The sequence below is a fragment of the Cupressus sempervirens genome, chromosome 1, assembly GCF_028749045.1.
Source record: "Cupressus sempervirens isolate cs-2001-9-10 chromosome 1, ASM2874904v1, whole genome shotgun sequence".
Lineage (NCBI taxonomy): Eukaryota > Viridiplantae > Streptophyta > Pinopsida > Cupressales > Cupressaceae > Cupressus > Cupressus sempervirens.
Window position 1 is genome coordinate 129,381,650 of NC_143118.1, and position 25,966 is coordinate 129,407,615.

Below are 25,966 nucleotides of genomic sequence, written 5' to 3' on the forward strand. Positions count from 1 at the left end.
AACCAAAACATGAACAAAATTGTACATTTGTAACATATCTTGGTCCATCAGCTTGTACATCCTCTTTAGCTTACTACCATTGTATCTATCCAGCATTCGTGTCAGTTCGTCCTTGATCAGCATCTTGCACCCATCACACATCTTGGTTAGCTATTCCAACGCATCCTTTAGCTAGATTTCCTATCACCAAAGTGTTATCTTTCTTAGTTCAGCTTGCCAGACGCATCACTCATCCAAATCCACCAGCTTCGGTGCTCTCCGATAGGTCCTTGCAGGATATACCTTTCCTCATGTCTGATCTTGGTCCGTTAGTACCTTGTCCTACCCATCTCGTTGGCAAACGGCTCTCTTTTGGATTTTCACTTTCTTTTGATTTGGGATCTTCCCTTTTGGGTCTTGAAGTATCTTTTCCAATCAATCTCCTTGTTCCCTCCTCAAGGTTGCCACGATCTTCCATATCATGGTATGCTGCGAATGGGGCAATTAGAGTGTAAGGTCTTGATCAGGTCTTTCGTTTATTTTTCTTTTCTTCTTGTGGGTTCTCCTGTGTTGTTTCCACGCTGCTTCCTCTAGGATTCATGTGTGATGCTGGGGCAATCCTTGTGTATTTTTTTTGAGTTAGTTTGTCAGTCCTTTGGACGGTTGGTGAAAAGGCCTTGATATTCTTGGTAACCTTAGAAATTAACCAATAGTCCTATAGAAAATCTAGTGCTCAACTACATGGTGGTACTTCTCTTTGAAGTATCCCCCCACTCAAAAAGCTTCAATGGTTTTCCTTCATCTCCATTTTCCCCCATCCATATCCAGCATTCGTCTCTCCTACCCCAGCTTATGCATCAGTATCTCTTTGAATCACTCATCACTCTTAGCTTTAGGGATCCACAATCCTAGTCTTAGGGATCCACCAATCCAAATCAATCCACCAAGCCTCATCTTTCGAGATCCACAATCCTAGTTCTAGGGATCTCCAAAACCCATCTTCCACCAATCTAACTCTTTGAAATCCTGTTGCATCAGCTTTATAATCCCCTCATCCATCTCCCTATCCTGGATTCCTTTTTATAGTGCTCTGCTCCTTCATCCTCCACCTTCCCTAAAGTCTTAAGCTTGCTTCCTCTTCTGCATCTGATTCTCCTTTATCATTCTCCCATAGTGAGAGTTTGAGCTAATTCAGCCCCTTCTCTTTGCCAATCTAAGTTTCCTTGCTCATCCAAGATTCTTGTACTTTTCAAGAAGCCATCAAGCCTTGCTTTCTCTCCCCACTACATTCTTGAGGGGGCATCTCACAGTCCATTCTCTCCTCTTCTACTCTAGCCTTGGGCATCTTATTTTCTTATCTTTGATGCCATGCCACTTGCGGCATCACATCAAAGAGGGGAAAAATGTAGACACCTAAAAACCTTTAGAAAATAAAGTATTTTTATTTTCTGAAAAAGTCCTGATGACATCATCATTTATTAATTAATTAATTAATTAATTAATTTTTATGCAATTAAATCCCTTTATCTTAATTAAAAATATTTAATTAAGGAATCCCTCCCAAAAATGTTTAAATCTTATTTAAGCATTATTTTATTATTTATTAATTATTTAATTAATAAATTGACCAAAAAATCCAAAATAAATAAATAAATTATTTTTTGCCCAAAACTTGGCCAATTTCCTTAAGACCACTAACCTCTTCCAAAATCTTCTAATCCTTCTTTAATTTTAATTAAAGGCTAATCCCATCATTTCCTACCCCTAATCCCAACTCAAAATATTTAATTAAGATTAAATATTAATCCTCATGTTTATTAAAAAAGTTTTAATAAATATCTCCTCAACCCAAACCCTTGAAATAAATAAAACTTTATTTATTTCCTAAAAATCTAATTTATCCTCATCCTAAGAAGTTCTGGACTCTTCTAGAAAGTCTTCATCCTCATCCTAAGAAATTCTAGACTATTCTAGAAAGTCTTTATCCTCATCCAAAGTCTAGACTCTTCTAGAAGATGTCTTTAAACCTAATCCTAATCCCCTCCTAACCTTGTCACATTCCCTAAACATGGGTTAAGAATTACTAACCCAAGCCAAAGTTAACAAATATCTCCTCCTTCACCCACCTTCATTAAATGACATCCACTTGCCTATCCCTAAGCTAATCCTAAACCATCCTAATCCATCCTCTAATCATTTGCACAAGCCTAAGCAAGCTTAAAACCCTCCTAATCAAGCCCAAATCGAAATTTCTCTCATCTCCCTCAAAATATCTCAACCATAAAACTTTATGAAGCCCACTAGGCCATAAATGACTCTTCCAAGCCCTTTTATTGCTCTTACAAGCCATTATGAGGGTCTTTATAAAGATTTTATCCCTTGAGCCTCTTTTGTTGACTCATCCTTCTCCTTTCCTCCATCCTCTCACCATGTGACATGTGTCACTCCTTGATTGGCTATAAGGAAGCACAATCCATGTGCTCTCCTCTCATTGAATCTGAGCCCTCCATAAGCTTTTTCTCATCCTTGCATCTTAGCCCTCAATCCCTTAAGCCTCTTGCCTATAAATTGGATCCTCTCCCAAGCCATTTTAACACAATCCATGAAGTAAAGTCATAATTCCATTTTGAGAAGCCATTTTACATCAAAACCATACACTCACACCCAAATTCCAACTCCATTTGAAGCCCTTTTTGAAGCATAAGCTTGAGCATACATCCTATCTATTTATACAAAGCTACTCAACAAGAGAGCTTCTCATTGAGAGAGCCCATTAATGGCTCATATTCTCGATTGAGAGTTCATCTTAGTCTATCTTGAAGTTTATGAATTTTGTTTAGTTTGTAGAAGCTTTATTTAAATTTGGTTTCTATTAGCATACTAACATTGCTCATATACACCATCCACATGGGGGGGACTCTTGAGCTTGCACCTTTTTCAATACTTCATTTCCATTACTTGCACTCTCTAAATCAAAGGTATATAACTTTATCACTTGCAATTATAATTTTCAAATAGTACAAACCGCAATAGTTTCTTACAATGCAATGGTTCTCTTTGTAAGTTTATAAAATTGAAGTTTAGAAACTAATTGCATTTATGTACATCTTTTTCAAGTTTGATATTTCTCTTTTTCCTGACTCACAGTCCAAGAATAATTTTTCAAAAAAAATATTGACCAATTGGAGATTGAACCAAAAAATGTAAGAAGGATTGTGCCAAAAGAGCTAAAAAACATGATTGGTGCACAATAATCATCTTTTTATGTTCTTTTTGGCACAGTTGTTCTTACATTTTATGTTTTTGGTGAGGACAAAATTCCAAACAAATCAAGTAGGTAATCCAAAATTAAATCATAATTGGTTGAGGCATGTTTAAATACCTTATTTCACATGTTATTGAATGTTATGTGTTTATGTGCTATTGTTAATGAATGTTAAAGGATGAATGTTTTAGGTTGGTGTAATAGTTCTTAAGCCCAAAATAGATAAATCATGGCTTGAAATGCAAACTTGGGTGCTTAACTTAATAAATTAGCACACTAAGTGAAAGACCTTGTGTGATGAAGGAATATATGATTTTCTACGTATTTCACCACATAGGAGTGCATTGCAAGTTCACATACATTCTTAAGTAGACATTTGTGAGCACTAGGTGTGTGAAAGCTCCATGGAAAAACATATAGAAGCAAAAAAGGTCATTATGAACATTTTCAATGACATGTTTTCCAAGAGCATACACAAGTTCCTCAAGGTGACTTCACGTTATTAAATTTCCATGTTTGCCAACCCCACTGCTCTTCCTCCATATCCTGGACAAATAAAAATGTTACCTCCAACATTGCAACCATATGATAAATGGGAATAGAGTGTTCCTAATCCATAACCTAGTTAAATTGGTCTAGTTATTGATTAACTAGTTTGATTACAAATTCCTATAGAGCTGTCATCAGATTAGGTACAATAAAATGAACAATCATCTGTTCCCAACTAGTACAATCAAATACAATTTTCCAAGGTGATAAAATTGCATATGCAAATGCATCACTTGATAGACTAATTATATAAAGGATGCATCATTGGAATATTGGAAGTAGATAGAATGCAATCAGAGGAATGAAGTTATAGAGCTAACCCACATGCAAGAAGAAGTTCAAAATCACAAGAAGATGATGATGGGTCAATGCAAGACCATAGATAGTATAAATTGGAGTTCTTAATGCAAAGGTAATGGGTTATCCATGGACAATAAAAATAATTAAAGTGCAGAAAAATGAAGTGAAAATTGTAAGGTTAAATTTGTTGAATTGGATGACTCCATCATTTTTGGTGTTCAATCAAGGTCATGTAGAGCAAGGTCAAGGATCATTCAAAGTTGGTCAATGCTAGTCAAAAGCCCTAAGGGATATTAAAATGTCATTCAAGGTCAAAAATGAATTAAACATGTAATTTTTAGGCCTTTTGGACCTATATATGGTGCCAAATAGGCATAAGTTAGCAAAAGAGGCAAATTGTCAAAAATGTGTCAAAAATGTAAAGTTGTCAAAAAATGTTGCTATCAAGATTTTTTGCAAAATGATAGTTTTTTAACGATCGAAGGTCAATCATCTTGTATGAACTCTTTGGGGAGTGAAAAGGTCATTCTAATGCATAAAGAAGGAAATCTCATGTAGATGGGGATGGAATGTAGAGAGGAGAGAGGAAGAGTATGGTGTGGTAATATAATCAGTTTCTTTTGTCAAATTTGCTGATGTATTTGGTATTTGAATGCTGTCATGGTACTTTCTCCTTTACCCCATGGATGTAATAGTTCAAAATATTTCTACCAAGTTGAATGAATTTTAAAATTAATGCTAATGCTACATGTGTGCCTAACTTCATTGGTTATTTGTCTAAGTTCTCTTTATCTATTGGTTAGACAGTAAACTGTATGTATTTTTGGGATGAAGTATCACAGTGGTTGCATGTTCCCATTGTATGGAGTTAGGGAAGATTTAAAGGTTTCCTTTGTTGTTTTAGATTTCCATCTTGTAGGTTGACACCATATCCCTGCTCCTTATAATGAAGTTGGTTAAGAATCTATAAGACACATGTTGCTACATGAAGAATACAAGGGATTAGCAATCAAGAAATGTGGAAAAGGCTTGTGTATAATTTATATGGTTTTTGGAGGGTTGTAGTCATTCATGGGATGCTAAAAAACCCATTGGAAGAGTTGGGTAGGCGAGATAATGGAGATTGGAGGACAACGACTTTAAATAGTAATGAATCCCTTGTTGAGGCAAGGGTTTGAATGATCAGTTATCTCCTCAATAGCTAGGAGCCCAAAAGTTGGAAGTTTGAAAGCTCTTGATAAGTTAAATGTGTAGTTAAGTTTATTTGTTCAAGTTCTTTAAGGGTTTTGTGAGTTTTTAGTTTGAGTGTGTGTTTTAGACCTATTAGCCTTAACTAGGGCCTACAGTTTGAATTCCTTAATGAATAGTTGAAACCCTAAGACTTGGAATTTTATTAGAGCTTAATAGTTGGTACTCGAATCCTCCTTTAGTTTCAATGGTTGTTTTGAAAAAAAAAAATCTTGCCAACCCCAAGATAGGGCTAGAAGGAAGAGCCCTTATTAGGTCAATTTGTTAGGTTGGTGTTTGGAGCCCACTAAGGTGCATGGAACCTTATGAATGTTTGAAATCACATTTTTTAGGAGTAGTTAAGCCCTTGGAAACATTTGGGGTGTGGATTTTGTGAAAGGTTTGGGAGGGTGTAAGGGAGTGGAGGTGTTGTGTGGCAAGAGGGGTAGTTGTTTGTGTTGTGAAGATATAAGTAGAGACACTAGGAAGAATCAGATAAAGTTTTGTGGTCAGAATTGATTGCATAGGGTGGTCAAAATGGACATGGAACTAAAGCCAAATATTTCTTCTCACAAATGCAATTGGAAGGGGTTGAATCTGATAAGAAAAGAAAGTCCACTCTTACATCATTAAAATGGACTATGAATCAAATATTATTTTAGGAAGTACTCTTGTAACTATGTATGCAAAATGTGATGCTATGGAGAGTGCACACAATCTTGTTCAATTAATTGCAAAGTGCTAGAATCAAGCCACATCAGGCTAGGATTAGGCTAGGGAATGCTTACGAAAACATAAACCCAATCAATGAAACAACATGCAAACAAGCATGCATTAGGTATTTATTTTGCATGGTTGTGATCTTCACCTTTATGAACAATGTATGCAAAGTAAGTGGTACAAAAAATGACTTTGTCAAAGTATATGAAGAATATCCAAACCGAGGTCATCAAAGTATCAATTAAAGCTATCGTGGAATACATCAAAACTAGCAGTGGGATTTCCCATCCAATGTTACCATCATTGCCTCTCATCATTCCATACACAAGAAACCTCTACATAAATGCCCAACCCAAATTTACAATTACTTCCATAACCAAACCAATCTTGGTCTCCTCCCCTACATGAATAGAAGTCAATGAGCCAATTATTGTTTCTCTATCAAGCAATAAAAATGCGAACACAATAGGAAAAGAAAACAATAATGAAATCAATGTATTTGAGAGCTTGTGACATATGACATGGGTATGGTGCCAACTGGGGAATCCAACCACCTGAGTAGAAACCTGAATTTGTACTAGGTGTGGGAAAAGAGGGTAAGATAGAAAAGAATTTCAGCAAAAATAGGAGATAGAAATAATAGTGAAATTTTTGTCAATACACAGAAATTCTACACTAGAATTTTTGTAGATTTCTCGTACATCAATTTTGATGCATATCCTATCACATTTCTAAAATGATTGATTACTATTGGATATACCTTACACCTATTCTTGAGGAAAGCACTAGTTAGCTTGTTATTATCTTGATGTACAATGAGACTATTTCATTCTTATTTTTTGAAAACTCTGATTGTCATCAAAAAATTTGCATGGCTTGCTATCAATGGTATGAAAAAATTGTCGAATCATCTCTAGCTAGTGTCGATAGCTCGACGGTGTGTTAATTAATAGTTTGTTCTCCTAATAGATTTTATAATCTTGATACTTTGATACCCAATGCTTAGAGAGACAAAAGGATGTTTACCAACAAATGGGTCAATGTATGTTCTCTATCACTTCCCTCTAAATTTACTAGGTATAGCTCCCCATGATTTCCAATGATATGCAATGAATATGTTTTTTTGAGATTAGAAGTTTTGACATTATAAGCTCTTAACCTAAGAGTAGTAGAGGATAACCAAATTTTTTGTAGGCACAAAAAATTCAGGCAAAATAGATTTAAATGACTTATCACACCCAATGGCATGACTATGATAGATAATCCTAAGATTTCCTGACTTTTATTTCTATTCTAAATGTAGTATCAATCATCTATATGCAAAAAGAGGAAGAGAAGAATAAATGCATATAAGGACAAATGGAATTGCTTTGACTATTAGGCTTGGGTGAAATGGAATTCAGCAAGTTACTAATAGATTTACACACATCTATCCTTCAATTCTCAATGAAACTATCTAGCATAATATGCAATGAACAAGATAGGAAGAAGAATCATATATGAAAAAGTAAATGGAATCACCTCTACTAAAAATATCAAAATGAAATGGAATTCACCTAATTATCACAAGATCGCATATAATTGTCCTTCAACTCTTAATGCACAACTAATCTATCCATGGGCAACAAAACATGACAATCAAATAGGCTAAATGGAATTACAAAGCAATTCACCATCAATTTTGTCAACCTTTGCATTGTCAAATGAGGTTACATTTATAGTTTTTTGTTGTCCTTTCTTATTTCTAGCAGAGTAATAGTCACATAATAGAAAAGAAAATGAGAATAAAATATGAAATTATCCAAATATGAGCACGTGGTATCCCATTTACTGATGATTTTGAATCAGTGATATTTCTGAAAATATTCCATGACCTTTTAGTTCCTTGCGATCTTAGAAAATCCTGTAAAAATCATTTATTTTTCATCTCTTGTTGTTTCGCGCCAAACCCATGCATTTCATATTACAATGGTCACTACATTTTCAAATTCTGTCATCAATCTTTAATCAACGATCGTGATTAAAATGTTATGGCTTTCCTTTTTAACTTCCTTCATGGGTCCACTAAGTACACATGTCTTTCTGTCACTTTCTTGCTATGACATTTTTCCTGGCAACTTTTCCTAGCAAGATATCGACAAATGTAGATCCATTTTCATTTGATGGTGTACATTTGAAGATTTTAAATCATTGAATTTTCCTTTGCATCATGGGTATATCTATTCCATGTGTTTGATCATCGTTACTTCTATTGGCACTCAAAATTGAAGCTCTAATTTTGAGTACCATTCTATGAAACCAAGTCAAATTTGAGCCTATAAGAGCTTTTTATACATGTGTACCTGACTTTCACTTTGAGGCCTATAAGGTTTTTTATGTTTCTAATATCTTATATTCAACATATGCTTGCATCCCATGATGATAAGTCTCTTCTAGCCCTTTTCCCCCCATTCAACCCATTACTGATAACCAATCTAAGAGATCTTCAATGGGTTGTTTTCTTTGATGTGGATTAACACACTTTTGGTTGGGGTTAACATCTTGTGTTAACTCGTTCTTTTCATGAGCCGAGTTGGCTTGGTTCCTTCATGTGCCAAGTTGATTCAGTTTGTTCTTTGGCTGAGTGAACTGAATTTTCCTTCATGTGTCGAGTTGCGGGTTAACACACACATCTACCGAGGTTAACATTTCATGTTAACCATTTTTTCTATTTTAGGGAGTGACTTTTCTTGCTTCTACAAAATTGTGAAATCACATGCTACCTCCTCCACTGTGCATTTGGGAATGTACCAACCAATAGATTCATACCACATGGTGGATCCTTCTTGTGTTGGGTTGTTTTTAATAGGACGGTGCTCATATTTTTGCATCATTTCTTGGGCCTCTTGGGAAGATACGATGGTTGTTAGATTTTGGAGCATCTTTGGAATTTTAAAGTGCATGTCAGTCATCCATTTGACATAAATAATATTGGATCTATGGATGTGTTTTATTCTTTTGTTGAGGATTTTTCTTGCAACATCTACATCGTCCATTTCAAAATAAAGATCTACATCGATGCTTCATCTTATTAGGGGCAAATCAAATTTTTTCCACGTGGGTCAACTCTACATTTTTGCAGCAGATTAACATTGCGTGTTATCCCATCCTGCATTTTTCAATAGGGATCTTTTTTATCCCACAGTCAAAAAATTTTGACTTTGCAAGCACATTTGGAGGAGTGACTTGGTAGTGCCACGTGGCATCTTTGAAGGGGTCATTATGAGATCGTTGGGTACAGCAAAGGAAGCTATAATCTTATGAAATATCATAAGGTCATGAGGTAGAGTTTGAATATTCACAATATTACAACAGTTTTGTAAGATCATGTAAAAGGAGAGGAAGACCTGCAATGTTACAAGGATCATATAGTTGGGAGAAGAAAAATTAAAGTTTAAAGATGCTATGACTAGGAATGCCCCTCGAGGGATCAGAGGCCCAAAAATGAAGATGTAAGGTATTACAAAGTTGCCAGATTCCATGAGATCATAAAGAGAAATTTGCTTGATTTTGATCTTATACTTGATAAAGATGTGGGGCCTGCCCAAATGGTGATGATCAAATCAGAAACTGACACTTGGCATCCATTGGAAGGGGAAAAGAAAAGGAAAAAAATAAAGATTAAAGTCATTTATTTTCAATTCTAATCTTGCTTTTTGATAATTTGAAAGATTTTAATTGAAATGATATATTATATAGTTTTAAGTGTATAGTTCATGTAAATTTTTCATTTTAAACCTTGTTCATAGCCCAAGGGCTAGAATTTTGAATTGATCTTAGAAGCAGGATTTTTATCCAAAATGCACACTATAATATACCATTAGAATCAGCAAGAGATGCACTATCCAATTCTACAGTCTATTTTTACACAGGTATTCACTAGAGCAGCTACAGTCAAATTTGTGATTTCAGGGTATCCTTAGTGCAAATGCTTATTGGATGTTTTCAGAATGGGATAATATCATATTTTGATCAAATTTGAATAATATTAGATTCACTGACTAGCCATAATGAATGAAGTGAGTGTTTTGAAGGTAGTTGGAAGCAATGAAGTTTTTGTCAGCAAGGGCAAATGAAGACATAACTAAATTAGTTTGAGGCTCCTGTTCTTCATGAAGATATTTTCCTTCAGGGGAGAGTTTCTGTCATTATTCTAAAGAAGATATTTCAACAGCTCAGCAGATAAAGGAAGGTCAGTTTCAACAACACCGAGATCAAGACAGTTTCAACAGGAGACATGTCAGTATTAGATTATAGATCTGGAAACTTCTCCTCCTCTATAAATCTTTCTTCTTTTCTCATTGTAAGGGTTCTAGTTCTAGGTATTTTCACTACTATGTGACCACTTTGTTGGTTCCATCCTATTTGAAATTTCCTCCACAATTGTGGTTTCACATTTCCTCAATTTTCCTCTATTATGAATAGCATTAATTGTATTTCTTTTGAAGCATTTTAAGTAATACAGTCATCCTTTTGTGTGTCATCTAAGTTTGTACATATGCATGATGTATTGATTTCAAGGAATGAATACAAAGTTTTATTGGAAACTTTATTCTGAAGTTCATCTCCTTTTCTATGAGTTTTGTAGTTCTCTGTTGATATATGGCCAAAGTGCATATTGTCCATTTGCATCTTATTATTGAGAGTTGTATGTCGTTGTGTTTCTTGTTCTTGGGTCAAGGACCTGAGTAATTTGCTTGATATGCCATTGATAGAACTACAGGGGTTATAGGAGGATTTGATAAGTATGAACTTTGTTTGAAGATTGATGTCTATTTGCAAGATAGATAGATAGATTAGATGTCTGGATATATGAGTATACTGCAAGTGTCTATGTGTATGTTAAGATTTAGTTGATGCCCAATGGATAAGGGACTTATCGGCTTGAATATTACATGTTTTTTTGTCGCATGCTCGGGCTATGTTGATGATTTAATCATTAATCAAATATCCTTTCCCTTTATGTTTAAGAGTTGAAAGAGTTTCCCTCACTTGATTTATCACGTTCATGTGCTCTGTTATTAGCTATTTCATGTACATGAATGCTTGCATAAACATAGAAGATTAAGGGGTTTTTATCTATTATCTAGATTTAGTTGTATGCCTTTACACTGGTACCATTTAAAGAATCTAAGGTCCACCCGCTAGGTCTTGCAAAGCCTGAAGAAGAAGAAGGAGAGTTAACTAGCCTTATAGTTGGCCTTGGTGTCTAAATAGGTGCACTAAGGATGGGAGTTAACTGCCCTTAGGTATAAATGTTCTTCCACGAGGTTATTCAAAAGTTGTTAATTCAAAAGCCAACAACTTCGCTATGACATTTCTTCTGACAACTTCTCATAGCAAGATGATAAAAAGCATAGATTCATTTTGATCTAAATATGATAATAAAATGATGATAAATCTCTTTCTTTTTGCAGCGTGGGTCCCTCTTTCCAACTATGCACATTGTGGCAGATAGATGGTAGAATTTTATTGCTTGTAGAATCTGACATTGGACTATTTTTCCTTGTGGTACTGCATTGAATATACCGGGCCCATCAGGACATGTGCCTTCACATCACTTTGTCACATGAATTAATGAACAAACATATGTTCATAATGACATAACAATCTCCATAGATCTTCAATCTGATGGCTAAAGATATCCACTTTTGTTTAATATTTAAATGGACCCAATCTAATAGGAAAGCATTTGGACTTTTCAATTAGCCAATAGCATGTGTTCTTTTGTTCAATTGACTTTTCAACCTTGCACAGACTAAATATTAACCGTTGATTTCATTTTAACTAATGTCTTCACCATCTTTGACTTGGTTCTCTCACCATTTTTGTATTTTGAATGCTTACTCTATATTAAAATCAACTGATCTTACTTCTGACTTGTGCTCATGATTTGCATATTAATATCTAGCCTCAATCGTCGACGTTCTTTGATGCATGTGTTCTACATATGTCTATGATCTTTTCAAATGTATACTTATTTAGATATAAACCTTTGATCATAAAGCTAGGAACTCTCAGGAATTTAGAAATGCTTTCATGAAGAACTACTTCATAGCATGAATCTTTGTCTTTAGCATGATTAAGAATAAGGAAATATGATTTAGCAGAATATCCAGACCCTCTTCTCATTAGGATAATGCATAACAAACCCCCCAAACTCTAATCACCTAGCTTTGAACTCATGCATTGCACACATGATTTCCTACATTAGGTAAACTCGAAGGAGTGATGAGAAGAAATACCATCCTATAGGAAATCTAGACTCAAACTCAAGACATTGACATTCTAACTTGACTCAAAACCTTAGAGCAAAGATATGAACTAAAACTTGGGCAACATGGTGTTTGTCATCGATGGTATAACAAACCCGTGTCAGCTCTAGATGGCATTGATAGTTCGACAGGGTTTGTCGTCGATGGTATAACAAACCCATTGAATCATCTTTGGCTGGCATTGATAGTTCGATGTTTCAAATTAGTTGTCTGATGTCGGCATGTGACATAAATGGGGATGATTTTTGATGAAGTGGCCCATCAATAAATTGATGGGCGTGGAGTGTGTTGAACTTTCGACACAATTCTAGCAACATTGACTTTCAACATTTAAGTGTCAAAATTTCAACCACCAATGCGTCAAAAAATAGGTCCAAATTTAGTAGTGTACATATCTACATTTGGAAATATTTGGTGCATTTTTGGCATTTAGTGATTCATATATGTTTTTGCATCAATGAATATAACATCAACTCCCTCCTCTTAGTAGGTCATTTTCCCCTAGAATGTGTGGCCTTACAAGTGTACATATTCAAGCCACAGTCCCCACTATATGACTTATATCCTTGTATGACAAGATTGATTTCCTTTTATGAACACACTCCATCTGCAATCTTCCTTATCATTGTACCATTCATATGTCTGCCTCCAACTACATTGTGTGTACATTACCTCCCATTTCAATCCTATATGACCAATCTCTCTGTACAGTATTTTCCCATACTTTACTCCTCCCTGTACACAACATGGGAGTATTATAGAGAGAGGGGGAGAAGAGAGAGTGATGGAGAGAAGGAGGTTGAGAGAGAAGGGGGAAGGAAGAGGGGAAAGAGAGGGAAAGTGAGAGAAGTGAAGGGAGAGAAAAGGGGGGGCAATAGAAGAGAGCAGGAGAGAGAGGTGAGAAGGGGGAACAGAAAGTGGGAAGAGAGTAGGTAGGGAAAGGGAGAGGGGGGGATAGGAGAGAGAGAGAGAGAGAGAGAGAGAGAGAGAGAGAGAGAGAGAGAAGAGGTGGATGGACAAGGAGAGGGGGAACAGAGAGGGGGGAGAAACATATAAGGCATGAGAAAGGTAATAGTCTTAGATGAGGAAGTGAGATAGATAGAGAGGATAGAGACTGTGAGTGATGAGATATGTATGGAGAGGTAGAGAGGCATAGAGGGAGAAAACAAGGCAGGGAGGGAGGGGTGGAGATGGGAGAAGGAGGGAAGGTGAGGTAGAGGGGAGAGCATATAAAAAACCTATAGGGGAGAGAGTGAAAAGGTGAATAGAACTCAAGGGAACATTTGAAGAGAGAATGAGGATTAATATTGGTAAACCTTAACTATCCATTATCAATCATATATGCCATAAAGGTTGAGTCTTGAACAAACTAAGATAATAGAGAAACAAATTGTAATTGGCAATGTGAAATAGTTCACTAGCCATATTTGGCATTGGCCAAACTAAAAAATATCATTTTTTACATTTGGTGTGGGCCACATTTGGAACATTCTATATAAAGTTGTATTTATTTATGTTTATTGTATGAAAATTGATTTCCTTGGAAAATACCAAGACTTAGGCTTAGTTTTTTTTTTGGAACTATAATCCAAAGGCTTAAATGAGTATTACAGGCTTGAGATGTGATTTTCTAAAAAGATAAAAATAAATCTCACTTTGTTTGGTAAGCCTCTGTTAGATTTGTATATGCTTAGAATTTTTCTAGATTTGATTGTGTTGTTTTTGCATCAACATTTCGAATCACACTCTGTGATCCATCATCAGAATGAAGAAAGAGAACATGAATCAAAGAAAAATAAACACCACGGTGCTATTAATCTCTTTATTAACTATAGAATCGTATCATTTTTGTTGGATATTGATTATGTCAAGTTTTTTATTTTTAATTCCTTTTGTTAAATTGTGTCCATTTTTAGCCAAAAGCTAGAATGTGGTATTTTAGGCATGGTTTTTGACTCATTTATAAAATTTTAAAATAAATTATAATTTTAGAAATTATGTTACACTCACCTATTTTTTTAATTACTTTATAATTTTTTAGTGGGGAGCATAATCAATTTTGTAAGGATGTGTCCACTTTAAAATTTACTTAAAAGTTATGTATTCATCAAAGACAGCCAAATGTTTTAGGATAAACTATATGGTGTTAGCTAATTTCTCACTAGAGTGATTTAAAAATTCTTAAAATAAGTTAACATAGTAGGGAGAGCGCATCAAAATCTATGTCATTTTTTTTCTTTTAAAAAATACTACTTTGTGTGCTCCCCCTTATTGAGACCCTTAATCTCCACTATTTCATAACAATTGAGTAGTTTATAAGGTAGATTCAGAGTACTTCAACTCTTCTTATTATTGCATCTTCAAATTTTGAGAGTGACTCGACCTTTATTTTCTCATCAAGTTTTGGATTTTCTAATTTTAGAAGGAAAAAAAAAAAGGTGTCTTAAGACATCTTTTGGTCCCTCATCTTAGTGTGCACATCCTCAATTGGCTACTCTTGGTATCAAAGTAGAAGAACTTAAAAGGAAATTTTAAGGTCCTTTCCAAGTTTAGCTTGAAAGTCTTGCACAAGTTGGCCACCACTTTATTGGGTTTGTAAAAGATGTGCCTTAATTTTGTGGTAAAGATAAATGAGCTAGCATCAATACCAAACACAAGGGACTTTAAGAGAGTCTTACAAAAGATTGGGGGTACTTTAATGCTTAAGTTCTCGTTTGTTTTCTTTTATGTTTAAGTTGTTAAAAATTCTAAAGTTTTATTAGTTGTCAATGTGATGTTAATGGAGTTTGTTAATGATATGTAATTTTTCTATGTGAAATTTTGTTTAATAGGGTCTAGGCCATTGTTTGTTGCATATATAATTACAAAATCTATTTGTAATATTTAGAGGTTGTTAATGTTGAAAAATAAGGGTGGTTGGAAATTTCACACTTTTTTTCCTTAAAATTAGAAAAAAAAATTAATGATGTGAAATTATTTAGATCACACTATAGAATTACTTTAAACTTATTATTATATAAATTGACCTATTTAAATATTTGAAGGATTTTTAATAAAATATTCAAATTGGTTGTATTTTGTTAATAATAGGAAAAATTGATCTACACATACAACAAATTAATCATTACACCAACAAGTGTAACTCTTAATAGACTTCCAATACATTAGCAAATTGACAAAAAACTAAAATGTACATCAAACAAGAAATATGGGAACTAGAAAGGTGGAAGGACACTTATTGTCATTTTCCTTTCCCAATAGATAACAAATATATATTTGGTTTACAAAAGAAAGAACCCATTCTTAAATTATGTTGGGCTTATCATTCAATAAACATTGAGCATAAAAAGAAGAGTGCATATCATTTAAATTTCATATACATGTAAAGCTGATATCAAGACTGATACAACCTAGTTAGAACCCCATAGTTGAAATTACTTAATAGAGACCCCATAATGACTACTTAGAAATTCCATTATTCAAAAACCATCATCATTATAGAATCTAATTGTAACCATAAAGATTTTTAATAAGTTACTCATAATGTCTATGTCTTGTTAATATAAGGAAAATTTGATCTACAAATAAAACAAAGCAATCATTACACCAAAAATTGTAACTCTTAATAGACTTGTAACACTACATTAGAAAATTTGTAAAAGCTCAAAATGTACATCTAGTAAGAAATATGGAAACTAGAAAGGTGGAAGGACACTTATTAAATTCTTTTCCTTTCCCAATAGATATAAAAATATATCTCTGGTTTAAAAGAGCAAAAATTATTCTTAAATTATGTTAGACTTACCATTCAGTAAACATTGAACATAAAAAGATGAGTGCATATCATTTTTTCATATATATGGGAAGTCAATATCAAGACAAATACAACCTAATTACAACCCTATAATTGAAATTACTTATAGACACCCCCACTACTCAGAAATCTCATTTATTAAAAACCACCACCATAGTAAAAATTTATTATGGAAAGTTAAAGAACCACCAATTCCAATTCCACAATAAACACCCCTATGAAAATTTTAACTTCAATCTCCACACTTAAAAACACAGTAGTTTTAACTCATTTAACTCAACCCCTTAAAACCTAAATTATACTAGCAAGACAAATTGCATGCACCAAGGAGTATATTGCCATCTATGAGCAATTGCCCGTATGCTTCCTGCCTCGTGTGGTGCACTTTGGCATGGTTCTCGGCTTGTTCCCGTCGTCTTCGGTCTGATAATCAGAGCCCATGGATTGGTGGGAGGCTAACTGCTCATATATTTTGCACCAATCTTTGCCATCCCACACTTTCTCAGTAAGATACTTTTTGATATGGAAAGTGTGCTTCTTTGGTGTAGCATGGACTATAGCACTCTTAAGTTTCCATCCATCATTGCCCTCAACCTTGAAGTATAAATAACATACATCTCCCTCCAAACAAGGGCCACTCAAATTGAACATATCTTTTTTGCCTGGTTTTAAAGAGATTTCTTCCATTCCCTCATTCAGATGCTGCTTTAATACCTCAGTTCCATTTTTGTCTTGGAACCTCACATGGACGGGATCTTTGGTTCCTTGATCATCATCGAACAATCCTTTGCTTTCAGTCTCTACCTCCAGTGTATATGAACACTTTCCCTGCCAATGTAATTGTAGGGCTATAATCAGTATAAGAATTGGTATCTTAGGACTCAATCCAAGCTTTGGGATTCACGGGAAATTATCAATAGGTTATATGGAAGTCTATTCAAATTAAACATGGCAATGGAAATAAACTCTGAAGCTTACAGCTAAAAAGAGATTTGAAATTGTTATTTTCGGTTGTGAATTCAATTGTACGTGTTTTTTCATCGATGTTTTGTGAATCACATTATATGATCTATTATGAGAATCCATAACATTGATGAAAAAAGATAATTGAATTCAAAAACAGCAACAAGAATCATCATAGATTGCAGAAAAACAGCGATAAGAATCATCATAGATTGCAAACAGATGCTAAACTTAAAATTTGAAAGCTGATAAACATAAGATTTAGAATTCTTATTTTTGTTTTGGGATTTGATTTTTGCTTTTCTCATAGATATTTCGAGAATCACATTATATGATCTATTATTGAATCCACAATAATTGAATAAAAATAAATAAACCATGAGAATCATTATAGATTGAAAAAAACTGATAAAATTAAGATCCAAAATCAATCTAACCTCTTGCACTGCACAAATGGGTTCGAGCAAAACCCAGTTTAGAAGAAGGAACACCATGAATTCAAACAATGGCAGCCTCCTCGCCATTTCAGCAGATCAAATCTGACAGAAGACAATGAAATTGAGAGGTCGGTGTGAGTAAGAATTGCTCAAATTGTTATTATTATAGTGAAAGCCTGATTGCTTGTAGCTCAAGCAGATGAGAATAAGAATAAAAAGAAAGAAAAATTATGAATGGGTATACAGAAAAAGAAGAAAAAGAAATGAAGGAATTATGACCCACTTCAATACTCTGTAACTTTAATGATTCCCTGAAAACCAATTGCACAATGTGGTCTGCGGTTTGCTTTGTATATAGTAGCATTTGCGAGTAATGCAAAAGGACTTGATAGGGATAAATTATCTGTAGAAAAATAATAGTCGCAGAAGAATGATTTAAACGCAAGGTACCAAGATTCTATAAGGAAGAACAAAATGCCAATATATTTCCTTAGATGGGCCATACTTATTTTTCCCTTATATTCTTAGAAGGGACCTCACATCATATAAAATTCATTGATTTCTTTTATAATGGCCCTCCCAACATGTAAGGAAACTCATATATCCTAGCCTTTTGTGCATTCGGTTCTTCTTTCTCTTCCTTGATCATAGCAATGGAAATGACACGCTACACTTTTTAAAAGAAGAATTTATCAGGAAGTTCTTCTTTCACACTCTAGCAAAGTATTGATCCCTCAAGACCTGTGTAGCTTCATGCTATTACATTTTCACTAACTATTACTCTCCATAACAAGGTTAAAACTAAAAGGAAATTAGATCTAAACAAAATTAACAAGAGTTGTAGGACAGTCAAGTTCCTGCCGAAGATGGTAGAAGTTTCATGCTTGAATGCAAAGGTTTCAGGATTAACTATAGTCGAACAGGAGGGGTCATTCATGGTGACAAATTCTCTGTGTACCCTGCAAGGTCTAATATATTTAGGAGTTTATGGAAGGCATGAGAGGTGGTCTGGAGGAAGATGCAAAGTGTTGGTGCTTTTAAAAACAGTAGAGTCCACCTCTTTATATGCCATCAAATGAGAACATATACAATCTTCAGAAATTCATGCATTGTTATGAATTTGGAAGAGTGTAAACATGACATTAACATTGTTAATTTATTTAAATGGATTGTTGACACAAACAACCTCAAAGTTAGAGCTAAGAGTATGAAGCAATAGCTTGTAGTAAATGTATTGCCAAACGTCATGTCCAGAAATCTACAAATAAGAACATTACATCATTGATGATATAAGATTTCTAAAAGAAGCATTTGCATTGACCACAATTTTTTTCCATGTAAAACGGTAACTCAACAGTCATAGCTTATGGAACATACAACAAACCTAATGTGAATATGCTCATTTTCCGAAAGAAGCATTTCCAGTAATCACAGTCACACATTATGGAAGATGTACTAAGCAAAATGTGGATATACAGTTCTCATAGTAATGATGTTTACATGAGCGAGACATGTAATCAAATACAACTTTTAACAGAACCTAGTAGCCTCAAATTTTAACCATGATGTTTACATGGGCGAGACATGTAAGAAAATTTTGAACTAAATTTATAACCAATAAATATGGAAGTTTTCCTTGAATCCAGGGCCTTTCAATCTGCAAGAGCGTGTCTTTATTACAATTTTTACTTGTATTGGAGCCAGCTCTGTTAATGGAATCCATATTGTCAAAGTGCAATCCATATTGTCAGCATCATAAAGAACTTTTACAAAAGGAAGCTGGAACTATTTGTAGGCTTATTGATAGTTCTCATGTAAAGCTACTCAAATATTTGTGATCTGTGTTTGATTCTTTTTGCCCATTTGACGTCTTGCAGTGTATAAATTTGCAAATGTTCAAAGAATCGAAGAAGGCATGTGAACAACACTTTGTGAACGACTGAATCTATTTGATCTTCATAATTTTCACACACAATAGGTACAGTCAAGACAAGCAATATGAGTTAGGTAATGCACAAGTTTATTATCTTTTACGATGCATTATTGTCAGTATCCAAACAAAGAATAAGCCCACGAAAAAGACACATGCTTACCAATATAAACAACAGTCAAAAAATCACAGCAATTGCCATTAACCGAAAGAATATGCATGCATAGCAGCAACAACCTGTAAAATAGATGCATTTAAGCAGTGATTCAAAGTTTAAAACATGCAAACATGAAAAATGAAGATAAGTAAAGGTTTAGGTGTACATCCAAACAGTCAAAAAGGAAGGTAAAGAAAAGGTTTATGCACATACTAATAGAAGCTTCTTAAAAGTCCTTCCCAGATGCAACATCTCAAGCACAAATTTCTCTATCATCTACAATACTTTTTCCATGAGAGACCTTTTTCACATCGAATCAGATGTTGTGCACTAAAAACCAGAAAGTAAAATGAACAAGTAGAAAAAATATAAGATTATGAGTAAATGATTTTCGATATGCAATGCAGATTTGGGGAAATAGAAAATGCCAAAACACACTTGAAATTAGATGAACAGGGGTAGATGGGGATGATATAATTAGAAGAGTTAATATTTTTTTCCCCATAGTATCAGATAGTTTAATGTATAATTGTCTAAGATTCCAGATCTGGGAAGTTAATAATTTTGAACTTCGATTTTATTTCATGTTCATTCCATTACTTTTATATGATCTTACTAGAAAATTTCTTGACAACTTGTGTTATTGTATTTGAAGATTGCCTATGATCTTCAGATGAATCAGCCGGAGAATTCTTTGAAGCCTTGCTATGAGTTTAGGCAGACCTATATACATAACGGGGCAGACCTTTATACATAACGGGTCTATCTTAGTGATGGAACCAAAGCCTCACTGAGAAAAAGAAATTAGATTTCCCAACTATTAAATTTACGAAAGGCATACATAAATGTATGAAGCTATCTGAAACCTCTTAAAGCATAAGTTTCATTTTTCCCACCAATGGAGATCATAGTTAATAGTAATATACCCATTTCCTATGGAGTTAGGTTCTAGAGACAAAATAGCCAGTATTGTACATTGTACTGATTTCTAATTCAACATTAGAAAACCTAAGTGGCTTGACTGTTCTTTTAATAGCTCTAGATAACATGTCAGTACCAAAATTGATCTTGAGAACATGAAGATGCAAAATTGATCTTGATATCGGCGAGCTTGTTGACCTCTTTGACAGGAAGATGCAAAATCGACAAAGGCATGAGGAGGCATCTTGGCTGTGTTCTAGACCGAAGATTCCCCATTGGTTTTTGTGAAGTTTGGAAATGAGTATGGACTTATGGAGGAGTCCATGATGTCTTTAATCTGCATCTCCACAACATTCCTATAGCATCTTCTAAGTATTCTTTCAGTTCCTTGGCACTCACATCTTGTCTGAATCCTCCCAAGCTTATTCGGGTTACCTCCATCTCTGCAAATCAACAAACTTCTGGCTAGAGGGTGCATATTTATGAACAACATATTACAAACCCTATAGGTGTACATTCCTTCTATGCAACACAAATGCATTCTTCTCTTATTTAATTGCAATATCATGACATGCCCTGATTATATATTCTATGCACACTAAAAAGGGCCTGATACACAGAATGTAGCTTTGCCCTCATTAAATGTGAGATTATATTACATTCATGCATAGCTATGATGAAATTAGCAATAAGTACAAATGAATAGGGATTTGGGAATGGGTAAGTACATCTTAGAATCAAATACGTAGAAGAAGAAGAGAAACATACCTAGTAGAATCGGTTTGTCTTACTCCAAAATGTTCAATACCTTAAGAAGGTTGTAAAAATATTGTTTGACCTTGCATAAAATACTGATTTAGGGGATGATAAAGTGTTGCAAGGGTTTTTCTCAATTTCTACCCATCTCCTTCGGATCTTGAAATAAGGGAAGTGGGCCTTGGAAGCTCAGGGTGGAGTGAAATATTGAAACAAATAGCCTTGCAACAAGTAGAAGTTGCCAAGCATTCCAGCTGACAATATTCAATAAAAGCGCCCCCTGTTTCCCGCTGAAAAATCTTAGAGAAGCCAAAACAAGCCCAGAATGTATCAGTATTCCTTACTCACACGCTGCAGAATGCATGCAATATGTGGAAACAAATACATGGTGCGTGGCACAAAAGCCTTCGAATCCTTACTTCATACAAAATCTTTAAAAGGGATAACAGAAGCTTAGGAGCAGAACAAGGACACACTGAACTTCATACCTGACTTCTGTGATCTCACTACAGCGCTGAAGACAAGCTACAGACAAATGGTTTTTACCACTTCCTTTCTTTTTGTTATGCGATGTCTCTAAAAATAGACATTAATGTAAGCCACAAAACACAACCTGGCTGGCCTGCATGCCCAAGGGGAAAAAATCTGCAACCATGCCAGCTGTTGACGCCATTTGTAGAGCAGGAAACTTGAACGGACCATTTTCATAAACCTATAAAAGTCGGACATCGTCACTTCAATTGTCCATTCTTCTCTTGCATTGGAACCTGTAAAACCCCTGATCTGGCTAGCTTCAAGTATCGCTTCTTCTCTTGCATTAGAACCTATAAAAATCCTAACCTGGCCAGAAGAAATATGCTAGCATGCATTTTGGGAAGCATGCTGATAACAATTGAGCATCTTTTCCTCGGGAAAAACAAGAAAGTTTGGAAATCAAATTCGTAGAAAGAAAATGAAGCACACTGATTAGTCGTACATCAATAGATAAATCACCAGTTATATCCTAGACCTAGACCTAGGCGATAGTTCTATGCCATGACAAGAACTAAAAGTCAATAATATGTGCAATGCTTCCAGCCCCTGTCAATTACTGATGGACGATACTTTACTTGTGTTTCCATATCTATTTAATCAATAATATGTGCAACATGCTTCCAACCCCTGTAATTACTTATGGACGAAGCTTTAAGTGTCTATCTATTGTGTCTTAGCTTCCTTTGAAGGGGAAAATCTCTGCCTCTTGCTTGCGCTAAGATCTCCTCCATTGTGGTTTGTGGTCATGATGTTGTGGTAATGTGGACTTCTAACAATGTTGTGGGCTGGTGTATCGGTGACTGGTCTCTATCATTCTCTACCAGATCTTCACTGATGAATGACGAATTCTTGAAAAGTGATAGCATTGAGCCTTTTCCTTGTGCTAAGGTATTTTATGTTTCTTCTTTTGTTTCCTCTAGGGCCCGTTTGGTCGCGGGAATAGGAATACGAGAATAGAAATACGTATTTCAGATATATTATTCCATGAATAGAAAATAGGAATACATATTTTTATTCTATGTTTGGGTCATCCGGAATTTGATTGGGAATACGTTTATTCTATGTTTGGTTGTGCACAACAGGGATTAGAATACGTTTTTTTTTTTTTTTTTTTTTTTGTTAAATAATATTCTTTTCCTTACATTTTATTGAGTTTTTTTTTTTTTTTTTTCAATTTTTTTATTTTATGGAGTGAAGCTAAATTTTTTGGAATTTATTTATTAAAAAAATTAGACACAATCATGACAAAAATTCATGGTCATAGAATATATTCATTATTTATACAAACCACAATCATAAATTAGTTACCATGATCATAAATAAGTTATAGACAAAAAAATAGACAAATCGTTGTTAAATATGTCCATCGTTTTTACAGAAAATAATAAAATAAGTTATAGTCTACATAGTCGCTCTACCTTTTAACTTCATTTATGCACATGGTCCCAATATGCTAGTAAGACTGAAACAATTATAATACACAACATGCTTCGCAAAAACATGTTTTCACCCTCTCGTAATTTGCACAACTTGCAATCATTACTTTCATGTGTTATAGATTTCGCTACGGTTGATGCAGGCAGGACGTCATCGACCCACTGAAAGTAATTACAGCCACTTTTCCCCTACAATACCAAATCTAAATTAGTGGTTGCCACAATATTTAGTTGTAACATAAAATGTAAACCTAGAAAAAAAGTAGTAACCACCTTTCTGGCATTTGGACAACACAAGAATTTACGTTCTGGATTATTCGTTGTGTGCGAAGTCTTCAGTACTATAGGGCCAACGCCACACTCACACATTGGTAATTTAAATCCATCAACCTTGTATAAATAATGAACATATAAAACATTAAAAATTACATTCAATTAGGAAGATGATATATAATTTTACACATACATTAAAACACCAAAACTAGCAGACATCAATGTTACTCCATATTTCAAACCATTAAAACCATCTACAATATTTATAGATGCTAGACAAAATTATGAAAAAAAAAAAGATATTTTTAGATGACCAAATGAGAAAAATTCACTAATAAAATTGCAATGTATTAACAACTATTCAGATTTCATTAGAATCTTTTATAATACCTCAAGTAATCAACACCTAAAAAAATAGAAAATTATCTCATTAAATGAATATCTCCATCTTAAAAAACCATGCTTAAGGAAAACTACAAATATGGGCTATAACCATGGCTATATGCAAGCATATTCAGCAAATGAATGATAAGAAGTGTAAGGATTAGCACATAAGTCATCATTCCTACTATAGTAGGGAATAGGAAAATTAAGAACTACGACACCATTCAGCAAGTAATTTGTGTACTCATAGGTGCTACAAAGTGACACCTTTTTAATCCTTTCATCTTTAGCTGAAACTAGTCACAAGTATTGATATAACACAATAGAATTCAATACCACTACAAATTATTAAATCAAAAGCCATTAAGCTGAATTTAATCCTTGGGGTTTTAAAAAAACACTTATCCATTTATTGTTTTCTAAATTATATTGAAATGTTGCTAATGCACAACACTATTAAGAAATGTTGCTAATGCAAAACATTTCCAATGATCGGTAAAATATTTTCTAGACATATGACAATGATGAAATTCCAGTGGTTTTCAACCCACATTAATGAGATATAGTAAAGATTATATTGTCTGCATTAAGGATTATCATAGCATACTACAGAATGTAAAGATGACAACTCATGGGAAGCATCGATTGGATTGGATATGCAAACATAATAACAACAGCAAATGAGTCAGCAAATATTCCACAATGTTGTTTGTATGGAGATCCATCAAATATAAGCATAATTCTTAAAGAGTGACATTAGCATAAATGTTGGTTTCAGTGAAAATATTATAATCCTCCAAACTTATATCTAATATAATCTTCTCTTGTCTTTGCATCCATCTCTAAGAACCAAATAGCCATTGTTGGTTCATGCATAAAAATGTTAGATGCCCTAGTCATAATCTCCTAACTAAGTCTGGGGATTGCTTTCAAGGTAGCAAACAAATTGGAAGCATATGTCTTAATATCCTCTTTATCAACTCTTATAGTGTGAGGCATTTTCATTCCCTCCTGTGTCATATGGATACTTTCAGAAACCACATACAAAGAAGCGGCCATGCTTGCCTTCCTCCTCTTTGGCCCTCTAGTCATAGATGTGGAATGATTATTTCTAGTGAATGCAATGGATTAATTTGACTGAAGAAAATCTTCATCTAAATCAGCAACAATATTCACAGCTGTATTAAAACGCTCATCATTAGCTAGATCAACAACCTCGTCAAAAAGGTTACCATCTTCAATATCTTGTGTTGTTGCCACTTCATTTCGTTCTGCAATGTCATTTCTGACAATGACTACTAGATCATTAAAATAGGTGAATGGTTGCCTCCTATAAACTTTTGCAATCCTGAATTCGTTTCTCTACACATTGGAAAAATTAAATAATTAGATAAATGTTTGATATTAGAATTGAAAAACACTTTGAAGAGAACATCACCTTCAAAAGGTCATCCCATACACTATCCTCAACATCCATGCATTGAGTTGTTTCATTCCAAGCGAACCCACTTGTATTCTACAACTCTTTCATTATTCTATACACTGACTTCCATGTTTTCAACTTATTTTTGAAGTTATCTCTTCCAAGATTTAATTTCAACTCTTCATTGAATCTCCTTTCTATGGTAGTCCATGCTTCTTTATGGAAATCGTCTTTGGCTTTCCTTCCTAGAGTAACTTGCTCAAGGAGCAAGTCTAACAGTTTTCTCTCCATCTCTCTACTCCACACCACTTTTGAACTTTTAGATGAACTAACAACAAGGGTACCTACATGGGTAGAAGTGGGGGTGGCAACGGGGGGCATATGAACCCCCTCATGTATGCTTGTCAATAGATTAGTGAAAGACATTTTTTCCTCAAAGATAAGCAACTGTTATATTGTTGCAACAAAACGAATATAAAAAAGTCCATTAGTGGAAGGATTGGCACATAAGTCGTCATTCCCACTGTCATCACCTATTTATAACAATGTAGGAAAGCATGTAGATTTCAAAATTTTGCCTAATC

At 34.3% G+C, this 25,966-nt stretch overlaps 1 protein-coding gene across 4 annotated transcripts; it reads right to left on the reverse strand.

The window, feature by feature from the left end:
* Positions 1–16,287: 16,287 nt before the first annotated feature.
* Positions 16,288–22,360, reverse strand: LOC149576503 (embryo-specific protein ATS3A-like). Of its 4 annotated transcripts, XM_089817480.1 has the most exons (4): positions 21,821–22,360; positions 21,345–21,631; positions 17,569–17,670; positions 16,288–16,996 (listed from the first exon to the last, which is right to left on the reverse strand). In XM_089817480.1, the coding sequence occupies exons 3-4, from the start codon at positions 17,653–17,655 to the stop codon at positions 16,511–16,513; spliced, it is 573 nt and encodes a 190-aa protein (XP_089673606.1). In that variant the 5' UTR covers positions 17,656–17,670; positions 21,345–21,631; positions 21,821–22,360; the 3' UTR covers positions 16,288–16,510. The 4 variants fall into 4 exon arrangements, with proteins under 4 accessions (XP_089673606.1, XP_089673616.1, XP_089673609.1 ...); XM_089817490.1 differs by lacking the exon at positions 21,345–21,631; XM_089817483.1 differs by lacking the exons at positions 21,345–21,631; positions 21,821–22,360 and adding an exon at positions 19,662–19,680.
* Between the last annotated feature and the right edge of the window lie 3,606 nt (positions 22,361–25,966).